The sequence below is a fragment of the Eptatretus burgeri genome, chromosome 14 (assembly GCF_056783735.1).
Source record: "Eptatretus burgeri isolate ZD-2024b chromosome 14, Ebu_testis_v1, whole genome shotgun sequence".
Lineage (NCBI taxonomy): Eukaryota > Metazoa > Chordata > Myxini > Myxiniformes > Myxinidae > Eptatretus > Eptatretus burgeri.
In genome coordinates, this window is record NC_140974.1 from 45,214,628 (window position 1) to 45,239,620 (window position 24,993).

Consider the following 24,993-nt stretch of genomic DNA (forward strand, 5'->3'; position numbering starts at 1 on the left):
ATCAACTCATATTTTTCGCAATTTTTTTTTTTACATGTTCATTGTGGATGAAAATTATTGATATGAACATAATTTTGTTTCATATGGAATAGGAAATCTCTTCATTCACTACATTATTCACTCCAAAGTAATAGCTTGTAGTTCACAGGAACATAGAATGGTGCTCTTGCATTTGTTTTCATTGCAAGCCCCTTTGTCGTGCCCTTTGAGCTTTGTTCTTTGAGCAATCTTTTAATTCATGGATTTATGTACCTCCCTGAATTAGGCTTACCTCGTAGCTTCAGGCCTTTTACCATCTGTTTTGAGCATCTGTTAAACACATGATGATACCTTGCCGCCCTCATAGGCCAAGCGAGCTCCTGGGGTGCATGAGTTTCGGCATGAAATCCCTGCTCAGCATACAGAAGGTAAATGATCAGAACCAGTTCTTTTGTGAGCACATTATTTACTTTTAAAATGATAATCAGTTGTATGCTTCGCCAGTCTGGGGTAGCCAAACCATTTTGCATCACAATAAACCAACATGTGCATCCCTCAAATGTCCTTAGTCGCATTTCTGAACTAAATATGAAAAGAACTCCAGTTTCCTCTTCATGTTCGCTTTCCTTCAGTCGTCATTTTTTTCCAACTTCAATGCCAACTCACCCTTCTCACCCCTCCCTCTCAAAGCAACCATCATACTCCTCCCCCTCCAAGCTTCCTTCTCACCTTTCTCAAAAACCTCCCCCTCACTTTTCTCCCTCAACTCTCCCCACTCCCCTTCTCCCACCACTCACCCCCTCACTCACCCTTCTCAAAGTTGCCCCGCCCTCTCATCCACAAAGCTACCTCCTTCCCTGCCCTCTCTCCTCCATCTTATCACTCTACCTCCTCAAATCCTCAACTGCCTTCTACCCCCTCTCTTATTACTCCCCACTGTACCTCAACCCAGCACCACACAGCCTTTTCTTCTCATATGAAAAGAGAATACCACACAAGAAAAGAGAATATCTCATATACCACACAGCCCTCCCCAAGCTCTTCTGCAACCCCCCACACTCTTTCAACAACTCTCCTTACCTCCCCCCTCCCCTTCCTCCTTTGTCGTACCCTTCCCCTCCCCTCCCCTGCAGCTAAAGCCCCCTCCCCTCCATCTTCATGAACAGTGTGAACCTCAAATATCCGGGGTCTTTGCACAAACTTGACAGATCTTTCCATCCAGGTTGCCACTCACAAACAAGACATAATCTGCCAAATAGAAACTTTCCTCCCTCAGGACGTCTCTGACTCCCTTGTATCTCTCCCTGGTTACTCCCTGCTCCTGTATGACAGACCTGAGCCTCGTCCTGGTGGAGGAGTTGCTCTCTTCATCAAAGACTCTATTCCTCACTCACCATGCACTGCCCTCTCTCCCCCACACCCTCAGGGATACCTCTGGCTCCGGCTTCCCCTCCACTCCCACCTCATGTTTATATGTGTACTGTACCGTCCACCAAACAGTGATGACTCCATTTACACCTCAATATCCAAAAACATGGACCAAATTCTATCCTCTCATCCGAACTCTCTCTCTCTCTTCCTCATATGTGGCGACTTCAATTGTCATCATGTCAGTTGGCTTGGTATGGGTACCTCTTTCACCTGTCATGGCACTTCAGAAAAAGACTTCTGTGACTCATTGGGACTGATGAAATCGGTCAACTTCCTGACCCGGATCTCAACCAATGGTTATCCATAATTTCTGGATCTGATTTTGACAAATTTCCCTGCAAATATCTGCTGTTCTTCCACCACTCCAATTGGTTCTTCTGACCACATCCTTGTCAAAGTGGACATCTCTCTGGCTGTTATTAGAGAACCACCTCACCGCCGTCGAGTGTGGCATTTTACTCTGGCTGACTGGCAGGGTCTCCAAGCAGCCATCAAACTTCTGTACTGGTCTCCTATCTCTACTGTCTCCAACATCAACTCATCCTGAGAATTCTTTGAAATAAATTTGCTCTCCCTCATGCACAGATTTATCCCCTCTCGTCTTCAGTTGTCCTACCCTTCCTCCTGGCCTTGGTTCACTGAAGCTTGTGGCGAAGCAGTTGTCCTGAAAAAAACTTGCCTTTGTTTCATGAAAAGCAAACCCTACTGAGGGTAATCTCAGTTCCTTCCATAAAGCTTGGAACAAGTGTGTGTCTACCTTCAGGAAAGCCAGACAACAACAACTTTCTCATCTCAATTCTGAACTCTCAAAGCTCTTTCCCTCCTGCAAATCCTGGTGGTGTCTAATCAAATCTGTTTCTAGTGGATGTTACCCCTCCATCCCCTCCCTGACCTCAAATGGCCGTACTGCTGACACCGCACGTGCAAAAGCTGAATTCCTACACTCGGTGTTTGCATATAAATCTGGTGTCCGAAACCCATCACTTTCTCTACCCACTTTACCCAGTCGCACCCAACTGTCCCTGGACTCTGTGTCCTTTTCTCCTGACAAGGTGGAGAGCTTGCTGTCAAACCTCGACTCAAATTCTGCAACCGGTCCAGACGGCATCAGCCGACGTGTCCTCAAAGCCTGCTCTTCTGCTCTTGCTCACCCTCTCTCTGCTCTATTCACCCTCTCATTTGCTAAAGGTCATCTGCCATCTGCTTGGAAATCAGCAAACATTACCGCTCTGCATAGAAAAGGTGCAAAAACAGATCCCTGCAACTACAGACCAATCAGCCTACTCCCAATCATCAGCACGGTTATGGAATCCATCATCACTTCAGACATGAAATCCTTCCTCTTCTCCAATGGCTTGATTTCCAATCATCAATTTGGTTTCAGACGAGTTCACTCGACCCTGGATATGCTGCTTCTGCTCTCCTAACAATGGGTGGTGGTTCTCAATTACAGACATTAAATCAGAGCCATATCGCTAGACATATCATGTGCTTTTGACACGGTCTGGCACCAAACTCTCTTCCTATGGTATCCAAGGCCATCTCCACTCATGGCTAGCAGACTTCCTCTCCTGTCGCAGCCAATGTGTGGCCCTAAATGGAGTTCTCTCATTCCCTCTTCATGTCCAGGTTGGAGTTTCTTAAGGTAGCGTTCTGGGCCCTGTTTTTTTTTTCTGGTTTTCATCAATGGTCTCTCTGACTCTCTGGAAAATCCTCTTTATCTCTTTGCTGATGACTCCACCCTCTGTCATACCATATGTCACTGGCAAGCCGCATCATATTTGCTCTCTGCAGATCTGGATAAAATCACAAACTGGTCCAACATGTGGAACATGTCTTTCAATCCGGACAAATCTCACACTCTCACGATGTCTCTTCGAAAGGACCGTTTAGAACCCTCCCCCCCCTGCCCCCATCTACTTTCTCAAGAATCCTCTGGAAGGAATCCTTTCATTCAAGCGTCTGGGTCTCACTATCTGTCTTGATCTTTCCTGGGAAAGCTACATTTCCAACCTGGCATCCAAAGCCAGTCACCGACTGGGAATCTTCCATCGTGTAAAGTCCCTCATCTGCCCACCTGAGCTCCTGACTACATACAAAGCTCTCGTCCGCAGCCTGATGGAGTACTGCTCTCACCTATGGGCTGGTGCTCCTGCCTCTCACCTTTCTCAGCTTCATGCTGTGGAAACCAAGGCATTTAGGATCATTGGTATCTCCCATGATGAGGCTGAGTCTTTGGGCCTCTCACTGTCTCACCACAGGCAGGTCGGTGATCTTTCTGTCTTCTATCGTCTCCTCTCCGGTCTCGCCCCCCTTCCCCTCCCCCCCGCTCTGTCTGTGATATGTCCCCACCATATTTTCGCAGGGTGCTCAAGGTCTGCAAACAATCCCCTTCTGGTAAAACTACCAAAATCACGAATCACTGCTCACCCTCACTCTTTCATTCCTCTTTTTCCCCGCTTTTGGAATAAACTCCCTCACTCTGTTCAATCACATTCTTCCCTCCAGGACTTCAAAACAGCTGTTTACCACCACCTCTTATCCACCACCACCCCATCCAAATCCTCGATCTTTCGACCCCTGTTAATCCACCCCAAACCCACCTCCTTCAAATTCCCTGCTTTCCTTCCTGAAAGTTCCTGTAATTTCCATCTTGTATACCCCGTGCTCCCCGCCCAATCCCTCTCCCTTCCACAGATCTCCTAATGTCTATGTTCCCCACTGTTTTGTCCTTCCCTCTCCCACCCCTCTTTCTCATGCCCCCCATGCTGTGCGTTGTGTGTTCGCTCTCATCCGAGCCTCGACATTGTTTATTTTAAAAAAAAAATTAGGTGAACACAATACAAGGATCCACAAACATTGGTTGGTATCTTTCAGATTCCGTCTCGTCATTGTAATAAGCAATATGATGAAGAATACAATAATTAGTACAATGTGTACATATCGTGTATCAATATGTTCCTCCATTTCGAGACAAACGTTGTGCATTCAAAACACTTGCGTTCGACCTGATTTGGCCATGGGATGTTTTTTTTAGGCACTGATAGTACAATCAGTTTATATAAAGGTGTGTTTTCCTGTTCTTGAACTGACAGCATGTATGAGACATCATGTGTTCTCAACTGAGTTTTCAGAAATCGAGTGGTCTTGCCACAGTGAAATCCACCTTTAGCTGTCACTTGGTTCATTGCCAGCAAGTGGCGCTGCAAGTAAGCACATGCTTCCATTCAGTCGAGGTGTTTGGCTGGCACAACTAACGGAAATATGGATGTATAATATCCCATTGTGTTTTCCACAAGAAGAGGCCTTTTTTGGGTTGTATATTGGCTAAATTAGAAATTGTTTTATGCGTCGACTATTGGTCTATCACCATGTCCAACTTGCAGCACACTTCCTGTTTGATAACTGCCACAACAATCCCATCCTCTGCAATCTAATAGGAAAGTAATTCAGGTAATTGAAAGACATGAAAGTGAGGTTGAAAGTAGAATAGAGAGACAGCCAAACTCATCACATGGCTTATGGCTATGACCTCAGCCTGAGCTATTTGCTTCAAAAAACATTTTGGCCTTCGGGTGGAAGTACCTGTTACTGGCCCATGGCTCATGGTATATGACTATACGTCTGTGTGACATAATAACCGATATAATTGTTGCTGAAGCATGTGCTGTGCCTGCCAGAATGTCCACCAAGAATGTTTGAGTCCAGTGGTGCTGGTGTGAATGTATATTTTTTATGAATAAAATGGTTGTTGATGATCATATAGTTGTAGCTTTGCTATTAATTTGGTTTTAGTAAAAAAAAAATTATGTGCATTATGCTGGTGTGTGTATGCGTCACAGGGGGTGAATGGGTGGTACTATCTTTTGGGTGATGACCTTGGACGCTCCAAACACCTGAAGGTTGCTTCTCATCGATTCCAATCAAGCGCAGGTGCCTTTCACTCCTGTCGATTAGCCCCAATGTGCCAATATGTTTCTCATAATATTCTGAAAACTGCTGGAGTCAATATCCCCCAAAGTTATTTCTTCTTTAGATTTTTAAAATGCTTTATTTGTTTAGTTGTTTCACATCTCTTTCTGCTGTTCATCAGCCCACCTCCCCATGCAGCGGGAGACAGGGTTTTGCGTGTGTGTGTGTGTGTGTGTGTGTGTGTGTGTGTGTGTGTGTGTGTGTGTGTGTGTGTGTGTGTGTGTGTGTGTGTGTGTGTGTGTGTGTGTGTGTGTGTGTGTGTGTGTGTGTGTGTGTGTGTGTGTGTGTGTGTGCGCGCGCGCGCGCGCGCGTGCACACTTGTGTGTCTTCATCCAAGCCCTCACCCTTTTTACCATTTCAGCTTTTGCCATCAAAGTTTCAACAAACCTCTATTTTGAGAATATGGAAAAAATAATTAAAAATTGGGCAAAAATATATTTTTAAATGAAAGGGCAAAGTCATCATGACTTTCTTCTTCTTTGTGTGCAGCCTGTGGCTGCTGGTAGCATCATTGGTTGAGGACACAGCTATGCTGCTGATGCAATGCCCCTTTTACCAATACACTGGTACTTATTTCACTGACCTCGGAAGGATGACAGGCTGAGTCAACCCCGCCTGGTGTTATTTAAATGGCAGACAGGGAGGGGCTTAAAGGTAGGACCGTAAGGTCCCAAGTCAGAATTCCGAACCACTAAGCCAACACCAGGCTTATCGTAACTATAAATAACCCTTATTAGCCCCTCCACAGCATGTCAAGCATGAGACCCCCAGTTTTTGTTTTCTTTAATCACTTCTGTCTTTCTTTATTTATTTACCATTTGGCTTCAGTGTGTCTGTCCAGGCCAAAACATCTTTACCAATTTAACTTTTATCATCAATTCTTCAAGAAACCTTTATTATGAGAAGATGGAGAACACAAATGAATAAAAAGTACAATTTTTTAAACTGTAGTTTTCGCCAAGTTTAGTTGAGTACAAAGCGGACGTGGATGGGCTTTGCATTTTGAGATGCTTTCTAGTTTCAATTTTCAATGATAGTTGCAAATATAGAGTTGAAAAGTGAATTGCACATAGCATTAGACAATCTTTGTAATTCATGGCAGTACAGGAAACATCATGCCAGAAAAGTCTGTCTACAATCATCAACGTTGTTTTCACTCTGCTATCAATGTGACACCACTAACATCACATTGTTAATGTCACAGTGTGTTTGTGGCGCTGTCATTCTGCTTCCCATGCTATCTCAAAACAACACGATGTAAGTAATATAATATGTAATATACATGGTTCTGCATTCGATAATTTTAAATGATTTTTGCTTCAAGCACCATGGCATGACACTCAATTATCACAAACCCTCTCACAGCAGAATGTCATTGTTTACAAATGATTTCACCGATCGCACATATCACACCTAAAAGTTTTGTTTTGTTTCGCTGAATTCTGAATTGTCAGATTTGATTGTTGTCAATACACAAGTGGATTACAAGCTCAGATAAACAATTCTAGATGTAAAATCATTACATTAATCCTGCTATGAGCCAACATTGAATTTTTATAAACTAAGTTCATGATACTAACATAATCAATAAAAAATAAAAAAATGACCGTTTTTACAGCCATTTTTCCCTGCTGTGCAGGGGTTGGGCTTTTTCTTGAGGCAATGTTTTATGGCCGGATGCCCTTCCTGACGCCAACCCTTGTCGCCTCTTACGACACACAGGGATATGGTACACCTATTCTAACCGGGGCATACACCGGGACCAGTACACTGGTACTCATTTCGCCGACCTCGGGATGACAGGCTGAGTCAACCCCCTGGTGTTAATTCAGCAGCCAACGGGGCTTGAACTCAGGACCCTGGGATCCCAAGCCGCCACCCTAACCACTAAGCCAACACCAGGCTTATACTAACATAATCAATATAGATCAATAAAGATGAGATCTCCTCTTTGTTGTATACTGACTGTAGTCCTTTCTTGGGTGTCTGGTTGTATAGTGAGAACATATAGTGATGTTTTTTGTTTCCATCAGGGGTCTCAGGCCGAGGCAGAGTCTTCCATCCAGCAGCGTGGCCTGGTCCAGAGATGGAAATTATCAAGGTGTGGACTGCTTACTCCATAACCAACATTTTTTTTTAATTGAGGATATCATATATATATATATATATATATATATATATATATATATATATATATATATATAATGTGATTGTGTGTAGGACTGGCAGAGTATGTGAAAAGCTCAACAGACTATTGAAAGACATTTGTATTCGAGCAAGTAAACAATAAACCAGAAAAGGGATTCTTAATCCATTGAGAAACAATCTTCCAAAAACAGGTGCAAGTTCCAGATACTACACAGGAAAACGAAACAGAAACAAACACAGGTCCAATGAATGCAAAGCAAAAAAGGAAAACTACAAAAATATATATCAGCAGATATACTCTGACAAATGGGAGAATGACAAAATAGCAGGAAGATTAAAAAAACAGAAAGAGCTTGACAGGATAAGGATTGACAAGGAAGGTTAATTGGAATGGCTAAGAATTGATCAAATTAGTTGGGATGGAGAATGAGTCAAGACCAAGGACACTACACTAATACCTTTAAGAAAATGATGGGATTGAGCCAATCGGACAAATGCAGGTTTTGTTGGGAAGAAACATAAAGTTTCTTGTCAGCAGATGAAAACTCGTGTCAGAACAGATGTACACAGAAAGACATGTCAGCATCTGCAGAGTATTCCACTGGTGCTTCTGTAACCATTTCAACATTCTGATCCCAGAACAATCGTGGAAACACAAACCAAATCCGATCCTTGAAAATGAACATTTAGTGCTCATGCATGACAAGATGCTCCCATCGAGTGTGAACATTGCAAACAAAGCAATGCCTCCAGACATGTTGTTCAAACACAAAAAGGAAGAGTCAGCATTGTTGATTGAGGTTTCAGTTCCCATTGACTTTGAATTAAATGCTGCAGAAATCATTAAAATGACCAAATACCAGGATCTGAAAAATAAGGTCAAGAGGACTTGAAAATTGAAGAAAGCTGAAATTATACCAGTGATAGTTGGAGCTACTGGAATGAAAAAGAATACCCTAACTGTCATTCCGGGGTAATATCACTACAAACGAGCTCAAAGTGGAGGGTGTCGGAGGTTCAGTGAAGACTTTGAAAAGAGCCCTTGGAATGAGGCTATGAGAACGAAGTTTCACAGTTTGGTTCATGAATCGTGAACCTTTATAAAGAAGAAGGTGGAGATTTTGAGTTATTGGCGAACTTCTCACAAGTCCTGAAACCCAAATGGAGATAACAACGAACGTGTAAAACCATACATACATACATACATACATACATACATACATACATACATACATACATAATCACAAACACATGCTCCATGATATATAGATTATTCCATCTTTTAGACAAATGGAACCTTCACCGCCTGATGTTGCACCATAATTTGGCGGTGGGCAGTATAAGTAGCTCAGAGTTCTGGCTCTGAGTGAAACCAGAAGTGCAGCACATTTAACCTTTTTAAAGTCCATAGAATAATTTAAATTGATAGATTAACTTAAACTTTCCCCGTCACTGGGGCCGGGAACTTTTGCTTGTTGGTTAACAAATCAAGGTTCTTGGACTTATTTAGGAAAAAAATAACCCAGGAGGGAGAGCATAGCTTCATCACATGTCAGACATTGCACAAAGCAGAATGGCACTCACTGTGTTTTATCAATCAACGAAACACTTTCTTATTGCAACCCCATGTTTTTGTACTCCCTTTCTAAATCACACGACTGGCCACAGTACTTTTCATTACCATGCTGGGCCTTGTCAGCTGTCGCTACATCAGATAAACATGTTTTTGTTCTGCTGAACAGAAGAAAAACATTTTAATTACCTCCACCACCAAAGGTGGACGGAGGTTATGAATTCACCCCTGTTTGTTTGTTTGTGAGCACGATGTAACAAAACGTTATTGATGGATTCAGATGAAACTTGGTGGACAGGTTGGATGTGTGACAAGGACAAATTGTTTCGATTTTAGTGAAGATCCGGATCCAGATACCAGAATTCTTAAAAAGTGATTATTCACCTTTGAGAGATGAGGCCAAAAATATATGTCGCACCGATATCTCAAAAAGTTTTGGACGGATTCATACGAAACTTGGTGGACAAGTCGGGTGTGTGACAAGGACGAATTGATTCAATTTTGGTGAAGATCCGGATGCAGATCGAGACTATCAGTGGGATACATAATGTAAACTGTTCAGCCTGGTGGAGGTGTGTTCTCAACCGAGTGCCGTTCTGGTTTGAATTGAAATGCCCGAAAAACTATTTTCTTTTGTGTCAGTACATACATTCACTTCCCTCTTCTTTGCTAATTCACTTATAATAATTAATTGCACTTCATCATCTCCTGGAATCACTGTGATTGTCATACCTTATCAAAGAAGGATGATAGGGATTTGGCGAGAAGGTCTGTACTGCGTGGGAATTCATTGAGGGAAATAGTTTTTCGGGAATATCTTGAGAAACTCAGCAGACAGTGCATTATAGGTGTGCCGAGGTGTGAAAGGGTGCAACACAGATGCAGAGTTAAGACAAAGATGCTAAGTCTGCATGAAAAGATGCATAAGAAGAAAATTGATGTTGGTGTAATATGAGGTCCTCGTACAAAGACACATTCGCGTGCTGTTGTGTGTGTTATGTTCTCGTATTGGCAGATTGGGATGCCGCGTGGACCGAATGGTTATGGCTTCACCATCTGCTGTGATGCACCTGTAAGGGTGCAATCCATTGACCCAGGTACAGTGACACTCTTTCAGAGAGGTGTTAATGAGATAATTTAATGCAAAGGTGTCGTGCTAAGTCCGTCGTGCTAAGTCCTTCCTCGGCCCTCTTGAGCTCCTGACCACTTACAAAGCTTTTGTCCGTAGCCTGATGGAGTACCGCTCTCCCCTCTGGGCTGGTGCTCCTGCCTCCCACCTTTCTCGGCTTCACGCTGTCGAAACCAGGGCATTTAAGATCATTGGCATCTCCCGCAATGAAGCTGAGTCTTTGGGCCTCTCACTCAATCACCGCAGGTTGGTCGGTGGTCTTTCTGTCTTCTACCGACTCCTCTCCAGCCTTGCCCCCCCTGCTCTCTCTGCGATTTGTCCCCACCACATTTCCACAGGGCTCTCAAGCTCCGCCAACAACCCCCTTCTGGTAAAACTACCAAAATCACGAATCACTGCTCATCTTCACTCTTTCATTCCTCTTTTTTCCCGCCTTTGGAATAAACTTCCTCACTCTATTCTTTCCCATTCTTCCCTCCAGGCTTTCAAAACAGCTGTTCACCACCACCTCTTATCTTCCCCCATCCAAATCCTCGATCTTTTCTACCCCCGATAATCCACCCAAGCCCACTTCCTTCATTTCTCCTGCTTTCCTTCCTGAAAGTCCCTGAAATGTCCATCTTCTCTTCGCCATGTTCCCCGTCCCATCCCCATCCCTCTCCCTTCCACAGTTCACCTAATGTGTCTGTTCCCCACTGTTTTGTCCCTTCCACTCCCGCCCCTCTTGTCTCATGCCTCCTTGCTGTGAGTTGTGTGTTAGCTCTCATACGAGCCTCGACCAAGGTATACAAAAAAAAAAATGCCCTGTCACACCTTGACGTTTTAGCCAGCGTATGGCAAGGTATCAAATGTATGTAAAACACTGGCGTACACTGAACTATTGATGTTTTTTTTTCCAGTATAAAGATGGATTCATAACGAGTTCGACGTATGCATAAAGTATTAGTAACGTACACAGAACGTTTCAATAACATATAGATAACTTATACCAACGAATGCTGAGTGTGTTGTCGGCGATCACAACCTATGCCCAACGATAGTTTAACTTATGCATAGCGCGCGGCAGCGTATCGCCGACGATCACGTGGCGTAGCCTATTAAAAGGTTGCGGCTCAACGATTCAAATCATAACCGCACTAGACATCGAAGTGTCAAGGCGCTGTCACACCTTGACGTTTTAGCCAGCGTATGCCGACGTATGAAAAATTTGCTGAATACGCTGGCACACGTCGGATACGTTATGGGTAAGTTTTTTATACGTTAAGAGCACACTGAAGCATGCTGGCATACATCGTAGTACGCCTAGTACGTCGACAAATTTTCAGCATGTTGAAAATTTTTCGACGTATCCAGCGTATGACTCACACGTTCCGCATACGCTGGCCATAAGATGTAGGCACGTTACGCGATCGTTGACACACGTCGACACACGTTACTTGTAAGTTACTCATAAGTCGAAACACATCGAGGTAATGTTTAGCGTACCCGAAACTTAATTTTTAACCTATGAGTAACGTGCTTTGAACCGATGTGTAACGTATCTCCAACGCACATTGACATATGTAGACGTATTTGATTGACATCTTCCGGACGACCACAGAACTTACTGAACGTGTTTCTAACTTACAGCTACTGTATAATGGCGTATTGGCAGGGTTTAGGGGAATTGGTATATAAAAATGGGCTTCACAGGAGGAACCCGTCAGTGTTCCAGACTCCATGTTTTTTATTTTTTTTCTTCGGCATGACGGTGATGTTGACACTTAGATTTCTAGTGTGGTTATGATTTAAATCGTTGAGCGGCAGCCTATTAATTATATTATATTATAACCGCACTAGAAATCGAAGTGTCAACATCACCGTCATACCGAAGAAAAAAAAAATCATGGAGTCTGGAACACTGACGCTAAACATTACCTCGACGTGTTTCGACTTATGAGTAACTTACAAATAACGTGTGTGGACGTGTGTCAACTATCGCGTAATGTGCCTACAACTTATGCCAGCGTATGCAGAACGTGTGAGTCATACGCTGCCATACGTCGAAAAATTTCAAGCATGGAAAATTTGTCTAACAGCTCGGTGTACTACGACGTATGCCAGTGTACTACGACGTATGCCAGCGTACTGCGATGTATGTTAGCGTGCTCTTAACGTATACAAAACTTACCCATGCGTATTCGACGTATGCCAGCGTACTGCGATGTATGTTAGCGTGCTATTAACGTATACAAAACTTACCCATGCGTATTCGACGTGTGCCAGCGTTTTAGACAAATTTTTCATACGTCGGCATACGCTGGCTAAATCGTCAAGGTGTGACAGGGCCTTAAGCAGTTTGATATTTTTGTTTTATGAGTACCTGCTATAAGTCTCCTTAAATTCCTTGTGACTACTCTAAGCCACCACTTGCATGGATGTTACATTAAGAGTTCTTTCAAAGATCATGAGTATTATTCAAGTCTTCAGCTACCAAGTGCACATGTGAGTGATGCCAGACTTGAAAAGCTAAATTATACTGTATCTCATAACCTTCACCAAGTCATGGTTCAACAATGATCTCTGTTTCAAATGCCATCACATTGATATCTGTGCACTGTGCTGTCACATTGCATTAGTTTCCATGTACATAAACAACAATTGCTTGGAGACACGCCTTACATCGGATGACATGGTGATATATTTTCAACGCGGTCAGGACAAGGTTGTGCTTTTGTCGAGGCCTAATTCAAAAGTTCAATCTCTGCACATATTTTAATAAGCTCCCTGTTGCAGAAAAACTTGGTGGAAACAAATGAAACCATCAAATAGTACAACAATATACTGTATAAGACATATTATGTGACAGAGAAAATATTTATTGTTTTTGACTGAGATGTTCATACAATGAAGCTAAACTGAGACTCTGCTACAAACCAGTTTTTCACCGAGTGCTGCTGTTGAAAATCTTCAGTAGCGATTGTTTATTCTCTTCTTCCTTCTCGTTAGTACTGTTCGGTACTGTTGGATCTCACCCCTTATAAAGGGATCACGGTACCAAGCTTCTGCCCTGCCTTTCCTACTATACTCCTCCATTTCTTCCTGTCCTCAGCCAACTATCTCCACTCTCCAAACACCCCCACGTCATTGATATCCCTCCTCACACAATCTTCCAATCTCAACCTCGGTCTTCCATTTTTCCTCCTACTTCGCTCCCTCAACCTAGCCGCTCTCTTTGCCATTCTCTCTTCCTCAATCTGCACCAAGTGTCCAGCCCACTTCAGCCGGATATTTAGCAATCTCCACATCAAGCTCATCTGCACACCAATCTCCTCCCTCAGTTCATCCATCCTCTTTCTATACACCGTCTTCACTCTCGCAATCCTCCTGACCCAATTCTTCTCATAGACCTGCAGCTTCTGTAGTTGTCTCTCTGTCAGTGCCACCATTTCGAGACCGTAAAGGTAGGCTGACATCAGAAACTCCCTTTCAATTTCGTTGATATTGTTCTGTCTGCCATTACTCCCTCCACCCTCCTCCCCGCATTCACACCCGCCTGAATACTCTTCCGCACCTCTGCCTCCGACTTACTATCATTATCCTTTATTCCCAGGTGACCAGCAGAAAGAAAACATTTCATTCAAGCCGTTTGGTACTGACGTTCCAAATTTGTGGATGAAATCCTGTTTTTTGAGCTTCCGGGAGCCATTGCTTCCATGGTGGAGTATCAAACCACAGACATTTGTGATGAATAGCGTGTCCTGCCTGGTTAAGGTGATGAGGAACCAGTTCACGGATATCATTGTTGGTTCTGACATAGTATAGGTGTTCTCTAAACCGGTCTTCAAGCCATCATCCAGTTTCACCGATGTAAAATTCGTTGCAAGGTGAGCATAAAATACAGTAATTACATTGGAGTTGGTACAAGTAAAATGATCCTATATATTGATGGTGTGCTTTGGTCCTAATGTTGATGTGGTGGTCTTGATGAAGTCACAGGTAATGCAGGTATTTAACCAGAAAATGTTGCAATGTTTTGTCTCGTTTGAATGAAAACGGAGGTGGTTGAGAGCAGACGGAAGTGGTTTCCGTGTCATCGTGTAGGATTTTACAGTTTCTTTGGATAATTATTTTAACTGCAAGACTCTTGTGGTGATACACTAAAGTGAGAGGAATTCGTTCATCATTATTATCCGGTTTTGCTTTTGGGAGAAGAAGAAGATTTTGTCTGTTGATTGGTTGGAAATGGTTGAGGACATTTTCTACCAGTGAGCTGCGATCGCCGCAATCTGTGAATAACTGGCACATGTTACAGGCTTTGGATCAAAAGTATGTCTGATGTTGGCTTAATGGTTAGGATGGTGGTCTTGGGATCCTAGGGTCCTAAGTTAAAATCCTGCTCAGCCATTTAATTTATACAGGTGGGGTTGACTCAGCCTGTCATCCTTCCGAGGTCGGCAAAATGAGTGCCAGCATGCTGATATACTGTGTCGGAGTGGTGACCCATCCAGGATTGTGTCCAATAGCCAAGGAGACTACTTAAGCAGCACCAACGCTCTTAACAGAGTATGGTCCCAATATCCTCCTCCTCCTATATCTGCATACACTTGTGAATGTTAAGAATTCCATGATGGTTTTAACATCCCTATTCCATTGTCCTCAACTCTTCAACCTCTGGAATTGCCTTCCTGTGTTCAACCAATCTTGCCCAGCCACTGCTACTTTCCTTACTTTGTGAAGTTAATTCCACAACTAGTCATGTTATTTTAAACTTTTGGCAGGTCAGGTCCAGTCAGGTCTGGAGACCTGGATACCTGCTACTGGTACCGAGTAATCCAGTGCCACCTGCTGCATGGTCAGATGGTTGACGACTGGACTGATTCCTCTGTCCCCATTCCCCAACAGGCTTGTTTTCGTAAGGAGGGGGGCGAAATACCCCGCAGAATTAAAAACAAGACCTGTCAAAAGGCTGATGAGCTCTGGAGAGCCAACAGCCATCGAGAAATTATAGTGTTGGTGTCACATTTAAAAGCACCGTGCAGTTAGGAATTCCGAACAGCTGCTGCTAATCGGAAATCGACAAGACGTCTCGGTCGCGGCTGCAAGATAATGATTAAACTTTTTGCTAATCTTTCATGTCTGAAATATGATGCAGTTTCGACATGAAGTTGTTTCAAAAAAACAGCCATATATTTTTATTTTTCCAGCTCTGAGTTGAGATTATCCACTATGTGGACAGTTTCACCATAATTGGAGTCCAGAGTATGGATTCGCTTCCAATTCAACTGAGGTTGCATCCCCCCCCGCACCCCACCCCCTACAGTGATGGCAGTGGGTCTTGAGCTAGATAACTAAGATAAAAAAACATTTTAACACCATGTTGATGTGAAAAGGGTCTCAGCATGGTCTCAGAATCCCAATTGGCTGTCCCGACGGAATTATGTGTTGCAGTTCTGACGAATGAAGGTGACGTCAATTGAGACCAATCAAAAACATGAACCAAGAAATGTGACCAAATATCTACTTCATGTAAGTTCACCCATTTACCATGGGTGTACACAGAATGAAGGACAGTCAGCACATTTACAGCAAGCTCAAATGAGCGAAGATCCTCGTCCTCTTAATGATGACGTCACAAAAACGAATATGACGTCATTGTGATGTATCAGGTTTGCGATAAATTATCTGTGCTAATGCCCGGCTTCATTCCCGAAAACAAAATTCAAACAGCTTGCCTAGTTTCGGAGATAATGGTATCGGCGATTTCCATTAGCGGCGATATTATGACGTCAACTTTTTTTTCTAGAAAGAATTTCCAAAATCGGTGATGGTTACTGCCCGCGCGTGGGCTTTCTGCATATACATGGCAAGTTTCACGAAGATCCGATGAAAACTCTGGGTTGTGAAACAAAAAATGTCAAAAAATAGGAATGACGTTATAAAAATTGATATGACGTCATAGTGATGTATCATATGTGCGGTAATTCATCTCTGCTAATTCCCTGTTCGATTCCCACAAACAGAATTCAAAAAGCTTGCTGTTTCAGAGATAATTTTTTATGTGATTTCCATTGGCGGAGATATTTTGACTTCAACTTTTTTTCTCGGAGGAATTTTCAAAATCGGAGATGGTTACTGTCTGCGCAGGGTATTTTTACATATATACGCCAAGTTTCAGGAAGTTTCGATGAAAACTGTAGGCTGTGAAACAAAAAAGTCCACAAGAATAAGATGAAGAACAACAACGTGAGTAAGACTTAGAGATCCTCCACGAGGATCTAAAAATATCCTAATTAATTTATTTGGGATTTGAACTCAGGATCCTAGGATCCCAAGCCCATGACAGGCAGAGTCAACCCCACTTGGAATTGATTCAACAGCCAAGGGGAATTTGAACTCAGGATCCGAGGATCCCAAGCTCACCACCCTAACCATCAAGCCAACACCAGGCATACCAATGGATGAACACACATTAAAGGTAACTTTGGGAGTTCCTTTGATGTATTAACTCTTTGTTCCACTTACACCGATCGGGCTGCCTGGCTGCAGTGTCCATCCAAACACGTTAACTGCACTATTGTAAGGGAAAGAGAGTGATTCGGTTTACTATTTCTGATGGAATGTTGCCACAATCTTATTCCTGGTCAAGGAATGCAGGGCACCACTTCAGTCACAACACGCCAAAAATGCCAATTGTAAGACCTGGCTCGAGTATCATCCCGGTCTCGCCCGGCAAAGCTCCCGTCACATGTGGTCAACGACACATTCAGTGGTCCAAGAGAGCCTTTTGCTCCAGCCTCGCTGTCGCGTGGCTGCTCCATGCCATTGTCTCACACCTGCATGCTCCATGATGCAGTTGTCTCTCTTGTCGACTGCTCGCACAATTGACCTTTTATAGGAAAAGCAACAATTCAAAAATCACCACCTTTGGATAAGGATTTGGAATTATACATTTTTTTCACATTTTGAACCATTGCCATTTGTTCACCAAAATGGTGCACAAAGTAATCGTCGTTCACTTCCACATATAACAGCAGGTTGCTATGATGATGTAGCAGGTGTTAATGAGGAAGGCAGGGAGGTATAATAATTTAAAGTAGACAAGCCAATTCAGAGACAATGATTTCACACGAGATGGAAAACTTCATGATGGATGACAGGTGTTTCCACTGCCCATTATCAACCATTAATGAGTCATAAAGCTAATAGCACCCCAAGTTTGAAATGTCGCCCCTCCCCCTCCTGATGCCCCCCAAAACTGGTACCATTTTGGTTTCATTATTCACGGTTTGTCAAGAGCTGGCTTATTAATAAAGGTACTAATTTTTGAAAGATTTCAGGCATGCTATGAACATTCATGTAGGTCCTGGATGGTTTACATGATGGGCTATTTCTTAAAGCATTCAATAGTTGCTTGCACCTGACAGCAGTCTTCACTGTTTCACTGGACATATATTAAAGGATGGAAGTACAGCTTTAATAGTACTAGCAAGTTGTCCGTGCCCGCACGACATTCGAAACGATGTAGGGATGGAGGAGGCAAAAATGCAAATGGCATCTTCTGTCATCGAGCCGATAACCTGGGAGAAACTATTCACATTTTTTGCCGCATCTGATGCAATTTAAATGCTCTAACGATGACGAGGTGCTCCATTTGAGATTGTTTGTTCGATATCAGTAATAAAAATTTTCTATTGGTGCCAAAGCCAGTGACCAATTGCAAATTAATAGTCAGATTAATGTTAATTCTACAGTTAGCTGCAACCTTGACGATGGTGGAAACTAATATTTCTTTTTCATTTACCATGTTCTAAATGCCACCCTCTTGTCTTTTATAAGACAGATAGAAACACTTTGTGACGAGAAGATTACAATCAAGATGAGACTTATGAAATAACCATTTGAACTGCTGCTAAGTCCTGATGCTATTGGTTCCTCTCCCCATTTCTTCACTCACCCAGGAGGATCAGCAGCAAGAGTTGGCCTCTTGTCGCTGGACACCATTGTTGGACTGAATGAGCGACCGGTGGACAGGTGGAAGTGCGTTGAGCTTGCGAGTGCCATACGGTAAAGCGACAGGGAAAAAAGGGATATTATATGTTTGTTTTTTTTCCAAACTATTTTAAAAGAGAAATCTATTTTTCTTCCAGCACTGTTAGTTCAGTCAAAATTCCTCCACCATCCCCACATCATTAGAAACAGCATTTTTCCATAGCCAGTCTCCTCCCTGATTCCCAGTCGATACGTCTGACTTGCCTGAGGGGGTGAATGGAGATTGTGGGTGGGAAGTTGTTTGAGAATTTTGTTTCTAAACACAGCAGAATGCTTACCGTCACACTGTCCTCAAAGGCAAATAACTGGTGTTAATAGAGGTGGAAAATGTTGCTTTTCTGTTTCTGTCACTTTATTTGTCTGTTTATATTTCTGCCAGAATTTCTCTTTATCCCTGTTGTTTCCTTTCAAGTTATATGTTAGTGTCGGACAGATATGTTCCATAAAATGTTTGTCATCGTCACATGTCACGTCTAACTACTCCCAGGATAAGGTAATATTTTGAGTCAAATGACATATGTAGCTGCTACCTTCCTTATTTTGTTGTCTGTCCCTTATGACAGAAACTGTCCATCGTCAATCACAGTCACAGTCCATCGGTTGCACCATCGTCTCACCGTCAGTGCGAAGGCGCCTTCGACAGAGATGCCATTTCCTTGTGTCGCCCAAGCCTCCTCACAACATTCTCCTGTGAGCTTTCTGGATGCTGCAGCCACTGCCCAAACACTCTCTCTCGACAGCCACGATCAGAATCTCCCTGTTCCGCTCTCCCGGCGTCTCGAGCCTCTCGGGAAGGAGACACGCACAGACCCTGAGGCCCGAAGTCACGGGGTGGCGGCTCAGGGTCGGTTGTTGGCCCAGTTTGCAAATACACCTGTGTTGAACAGTTGTAAAAATGTGGGAGGAATCACTGCTGAGATGGACGAAAATCGGAACCATGTCGATCATTTTGCAGCCAACCTTCGACGAGCCAACTGTACAGGAGCAGACTCTGTGTCACAATGGCAGGTCGAGACCGTTTTTATTTTATATTATCAATACTCAGCGCTTAATTCTCATTTATAACCTTATGATGTTCATTATAGTGGTTTGTTAAGCAAACTTTATAATTTAAAGAGTGAAAAAAGGAAAACGTTGGAGCTATTTTTCAGGTGCTCAATATTCTAGGCCAATGGAATTGAAATTTCTGGTGCAAAAGTGATAGTTTTTTTTAATAACACCCCACCGCACTCCTTAATAATTGTTTCATTCACAAACATGACATTTATCTCTTATTCCCGCTCCCAAAATCTTTACACATTTATCTCCCCCTTCCATACTCCCCTTCTTTTTCTCATTTTATGTTGTGATCCACCCCTCCCCCTACTTTTTCCTTCATCGATGCATACACAATATGTAGATAGCCTTAAAACTCGTCTCAGATGAATTGACTATGAACCAAGGAATATAATAAACACCTATTGTACTACATATTGTTCTACATGACGTAATCAGTGTCCATGTCATCATTAACAGAAACAAATGTATTTTAGCCTCAAAACTTATCATCTCAAAGTTCCTGCAGAAGTTTATAAATATAAGCATTATACCTCGTTGAGCTCTCAATACTGTTTCGCATAACTATCAGTTTTGATTCCCGATGATATGATCAACGAGAACGGCACTTGGTGGAGCACATAACTCATCCAGACTGAATAGCTTACGTTTTGTATCCCACTGATCAAGCTGGATCTGCATCCAGATGTTCACCAAAATCTAATCGACTTGTCCTTGTCACACACCCAACCTGTCCACCAAGTTCGTCCGTAACTTTTTGAGATATCCTGTTCATAGAGAGACACAGACAGACAGACAGAGAGACAGACAGGGGTGAAAACATAACCACCTTCCACCTTTGGTGGTGAAGTTAACAATGGAATAGTTCACATGTATACCTACCTTTCCAAACCATATCAGTCTTTAAAGGAGTTAATCTACTCATTCAATAAAGGTTGTTCAATCCCGAGTAAATTTAGCCTATTGACTCCTTGCCCTCTGTTCTGTTCTTCCACGGGCCACAATACCTATCCAAAAGATGAACTGCATGCATTTTTTGTTTTGCTTGTAAATAGTGCAAAAGATGATAATACAAACTTGAAACTCGATCTCTTCATTGGTTCTGACAGAAGGCTTTTCTGTTGCAGGTTGGCTGTTCAGTGGAAACCCCATCTACCGACGGTGAGCTATGGAATTTGTCACTTTCTCAATGCCAGATCAGCAAATCCGAATAAATAGCTCCCAGACCCAGAGTGGACACAGGCCATTACATCACCGAATCTGGTGGTGCAGTTGTGGTGAAAACATACTATTATGTCAACCCTGAGGGACTTGGGGCTGCGGTGTTTCTGGGTTTCCTGGTGGTATGATACGAAAAGTGTCTGTGAGTTTTTGTCGTTCATCGATGATGTATCGTGATAGCAAGTCGTAAAAACTTACGGTTTACAGACGGTGTATCGTGTGTAAGTGTTATAGTTGGAAAATCAGGACATCGCCGAGGTAGAGGGACAGTGACTTCCAGCTGGGCGAAGCATGCTAGGACCCGGCCCCTTGGAAGAGTCTGGGGAAGAGGCTCAGAGACCGTACATAGGGTTTTGGAAACGTCATTTATGCTTCGCAGCAGCGTTTTGTCGACCCAGTGAAGTATGTTGTACTGTTGTACTGTGTTTATTTATCGTCGGGTCGGTAATTGAACCCAGATCAGACATAGAATCAATATTTCTCTTGTAGCCTATTACACGAAGCATTTCTCATCTAAATTAAATTGACGTAACAAAAAAGAAAGATCCCAACTTAGCTTGATGGTAACTCCAATTGACTCTGTTGTTAAAGACATGTAACGTGGGAAAAGCTACAAGAATATGACAATTACTGTTTGTTTTCCACATCGGTTTACAAGTTCCAGTTCCACCTCTTAACATTTGGCTTCGACTTAGAATCGTAGATTCCACCTATTAACATTGTGTTTGTTTGTTTGTTTGTTTGTTTGTTCTGTGGTCATTGTTTTCCCCATTTCCACTGCCACATTTGTAGCTCTTGGCTTGGGATCCTAGGATCCTGAGTTCAAATCCCACTCGGATGTTCAATTAATACCAGGTGGGGTTGACTCTGCCTGTCATCCTTCCGAGGTCGGCAAAATGAGTGCCAGCTTGCTGGTTTCCTGTGTCGGACTGGTGACCCATTCAGGATTGTGCCCAATAGCCAAGGACACTGCTTAGGCAGCACCAACGCTCTGCACAGAGTATGGTCTCAATGGATGGATGGATGGATTTTCCGCTCTATTTTGTTCCTTTTCCCTTCTCGTTTTCCTCTGGGTGAGTTAGAGTGAGGGTACTCACATTGAAGGGCAGCGTGATCTTTTGCTCTGGGAGGTGGCCTTGCACACTATTCGTTGTTCATTATTAGGTTATTGTGTTTGCTCATTTAATTTCAATTTTCGTTTTTATGTTTTTTCTAATATTTATTGCTACCCGTTAAGGTTTGAATGGTGGTGGCTGTTTTTTCCCCCAGTTGTTGAAGCGTCATGGCCAGAAAATGTCGGCTTTATGCTTCGATTGACGTGCCAACCCAGAAGCACACGTTGTTTTAATGTGTTCCTTCTTCGGAGGTCGACATGTTAGATGACACTTCGTAGATCTGTTTATATGACCTTGCTTCCCGGCATCACGTCTTTTAATGTGCTTCTCCACTTTAAAATAGAAGGGCATACTTACATGGGGTATTGCTACAAGGGAGACTCGAGCGTGAGATGAATGTGGTAAATTTGGCCATCTGAAAAAAAATTGTGTCCTAAAAATATCCAAGACCCAACTGTTTACGAGGATTCTTTACAACAGCATCCCCTTGTGGTCACAAGTGTTATCAACGTTCATTCTGAGGTTTCTAATGGAGGGCATGTTGCTACCAATACATGCCCGAAAATGCCCCTTTCACTTTCTGCTAACCCTTCTGAGCCAGGGGCTGAGGTTCCTGCTGCAGCAGTGTGGTCACGGGTACTCGCCCAATGCCCTTCAATGCCAACTAATGCCTTCCTTGAGTCCATTGATCGCCCTAAAATAGTACATAGCCCACACTTGCCTCTAAGCCGTCTCGCCAAAGTTAGAATCGAAGCCCAGCTATAAACTGTCATCCAGGTGTTTCACAGGCAGGGTAATTCATCAATGTGTGTGCAGTCCCTCTGATGCACGTGAAACTGGGCATCTCGTGTGCTGGTATTGGTTAGTGGACATTAAAGGTTGCACGGTGTTCTTGACAAAGAGTAAATGAGCTAGCGCCGGCACCCTGCCAGATTCCAAATTCCTGCCTTAACCTCCAGAGAGAGCGTTGCATCATCAGCACAGCTGCACCCTCAGCCAGTGATTCTACCCTGCAACCTTGTGCCACCTACTAAAGAAGAAGAGGAAGTAGATAACAAACATTCATGTTATTCCCCCTATCACCGCTTCAGCTATTTCAATGCTCATATGCGGTTGCTAGTCCACTCTGGGTAGAATAAACTGAGGCTGCTGAAAATAACAACACCCCTACTGATGTGAAAAATATATGTTACTCTATCCGGTGACACCTTCAAAAAAAAAACATGTGCCGAGCATATCGCCTCTCCATCTTGGATGCTGAGCAAATAGGTGAAAATCTTGAAGGCGAAGACTATGAGTCCGACGTCGGTTCGTCGATCACTTCAAATGCTCTTGGGGAGGAGGTGTTGTCTCCTGACAATAATTCTGAAAGCAAAATTTCCTCTTCAGACATTGCGGAGTTCTTACTTAAAACTGCTCATCAGAAACGAGTTGGTTTGAACGAATTTTTCTCTGATTGACCCGCCTTTGTTTTGAAATTGCAATGCATTGTCAATTGAAAAGGAATAACATTGACACTGTCTTTTAGAGGTCGTACTTTGGTTTTAGTAATAATGAAGCACCTGCTCGACTTGGTGGCCATGGACTTGTCGGCGTTGTCAGCCATATTATGGTGTTCTGGATTACTGCTATCTATTAATTTCTTTTGTTATGAGTCAATGCCTTGGTGGCTCACTGTCAACTATCTGCTTGAGAAAACTGGTATGCTTTGTTTCAATAAAGGACTTTTTCTTCTGGACCTGCAGCATAGAGATGCCTCTCCACTTCCCCCTTTCTCTCAAGACTTGTTGGAAGCTTTGCAGCCTCTGATAGTGCAACGGAACATGGCACATTATAATGGCAACAATTTCCTTCATAAGCCATTCTTATACAATGCACTCTTCCTCAACATCTCACAATCACATGGTTTGTTGCGTTGTTTCATTCATTCTCATGTACTACATATAGTGAGGGACCTCCTGGACAACGATGCCGAGAGATGGCACTCGGCAGGAGATATTGTCACAACCAGCAGCATGGGATCTGTAAGAGCAGTCTCCCAGCTTCTGCATGAAATTCTTTGTGTCCTCAGAAGCCAGGGATTTCACTTTGTTCTTGATGAGACTGACCCTTCAATGTGTTCCTCTCCTTTCCCTCATCTGTGGATTCCTTTGGCTTCTCTTTTAGAAACCGTGTTCCTGTCTTCTTCTCCACTTTCTTGTGCTACTAATAAGTGCCCATACTGCTTTTCTACCACCGAACACTTTCCTTCCTTGCACAAAGAGAGGTTTGGATTGAGATGGAAGGAGATGTTACCTCCGGGATCTTCCTCAACCTGCAATGGTCGAACATATATGTCCCACCAGAACTGAAACGAATTGCTGATGTCTGTTGTAGAATTGTCCATATGATTTTGCCAACTAATGTTTTACTCTATCATTTTAGTGTTCATAATTCAGTATTGTGTCCTTTTTGTATGACTGATGAATATATACATCACGCCGATGCAGTGTTAGCGACTCGAGTCACAAATTTTCTTCCTTGCGACTTGACTCGGACTTGACAAAATTGACTTGAGACCCGGACTTGGGATTTGGTGTCTGGGAACTTGCAACTTGCGACTTGAGTTTATAATGACTTGTTAACCATGTTCGGAAATAATCGTTGAATAAACGTTGAAGTAAAATGTGATTTAAAGTAAATTGTAAATAATTTTCAGTTGTGGGTGTGTGTGCTTCGGTTAATGACCTGAGAAGATGGAGAAGGTTCTTTCCACCGTCGACTCTGATTTCGCAACTGGACCGGATGGCTTCAGCTCACACGTCCTAAAAACCTGCTCTGCTGCTCTTGCACATCCTCTCTCTGCCCTTTTCACGCTGTCATTTACACGAGGTCATCTTCCAACTGCTCAGAAATCAGCCAGCATCACAGCATTGCATAAAAAAGGTGTAAAAATGGTCCTCTTAATTTCAGACCAATTGGCTTGCTTCCAATCATCAGCAAGGTCATGGAATCCATCATCGCAGTTGACATTTTCCGGTTATTATTTCATTCCTTTGTTATGAATTGATTTTTTCATCTCATTTCCATGTCTTAATCATGCCTTGTTGGGGTATATTATCGAAATCATGTCCTTCTGAATGTCTGGCCTAACCCAGAGTTCTCAGCTTGTGAGAATGTCCATTCTGTCTCTGATCTGACAAGTGCCTCATTCAGTCTTTATTTTAAGTTTTCTCCTTTCATGCTCCTCAACTTCCTATTTTATTTTTCCCTTTTAGCTTACAAACACCAAAACAAACATAAACTAGAAGGGTACTCGGTAGAGCGCATACTTCCGCCACGCAATTCCTGATCCACGA

General features: G+C 43.0%; 1 protein-coding gene across 7 annotated transcripts in view; it reads left to right on the plus strand.

The window, feature by feature from the left end:
* RGS3 (regulator of G protein signaling 3) overlaps window positions 1-24,993 on the plus strand; it is a 276,636-nt gene that overhangs the window by 98,355 nt on the left and 153,288 nt on the right. For all 7 annotated transcript variants that reach the window (XR_015051183.1, XM_085854602.1, XM_085854603.1 and 4 more), the window contains 7 exons: window positions 347-407; window positions 5,253-5,343; window positions 7,416-7,483; window positions 10,119-10,200; window positions 18,173-18,278; window positions 18,827-19,271; window positions 20,447-20,480. Coding sequence is in view for 6 of the 7 variants with exons in the window: in XM_085854602.1 (XP_085710728.1) it covers window positions 347-407; window positions 5,253-5,343; window positions 7,416-7,483; window positions 10,119-10,200; window positions 18,173-18,278; window positions 18,827-19,271; window positions 20,447-20,480 (887 nt within the window). In the remaining variant the exon portion in view is untranslated. The remainder of the gene's footprint in view (window positions 1-346; window positions 408-5,252; window positions 5,344-7,415; window positions 7,484-10,118; window positions 10,201-18,172; window positions 18,279-18,826; window positions 19,272-20,446; window positions 20,481-24,993) is intronic.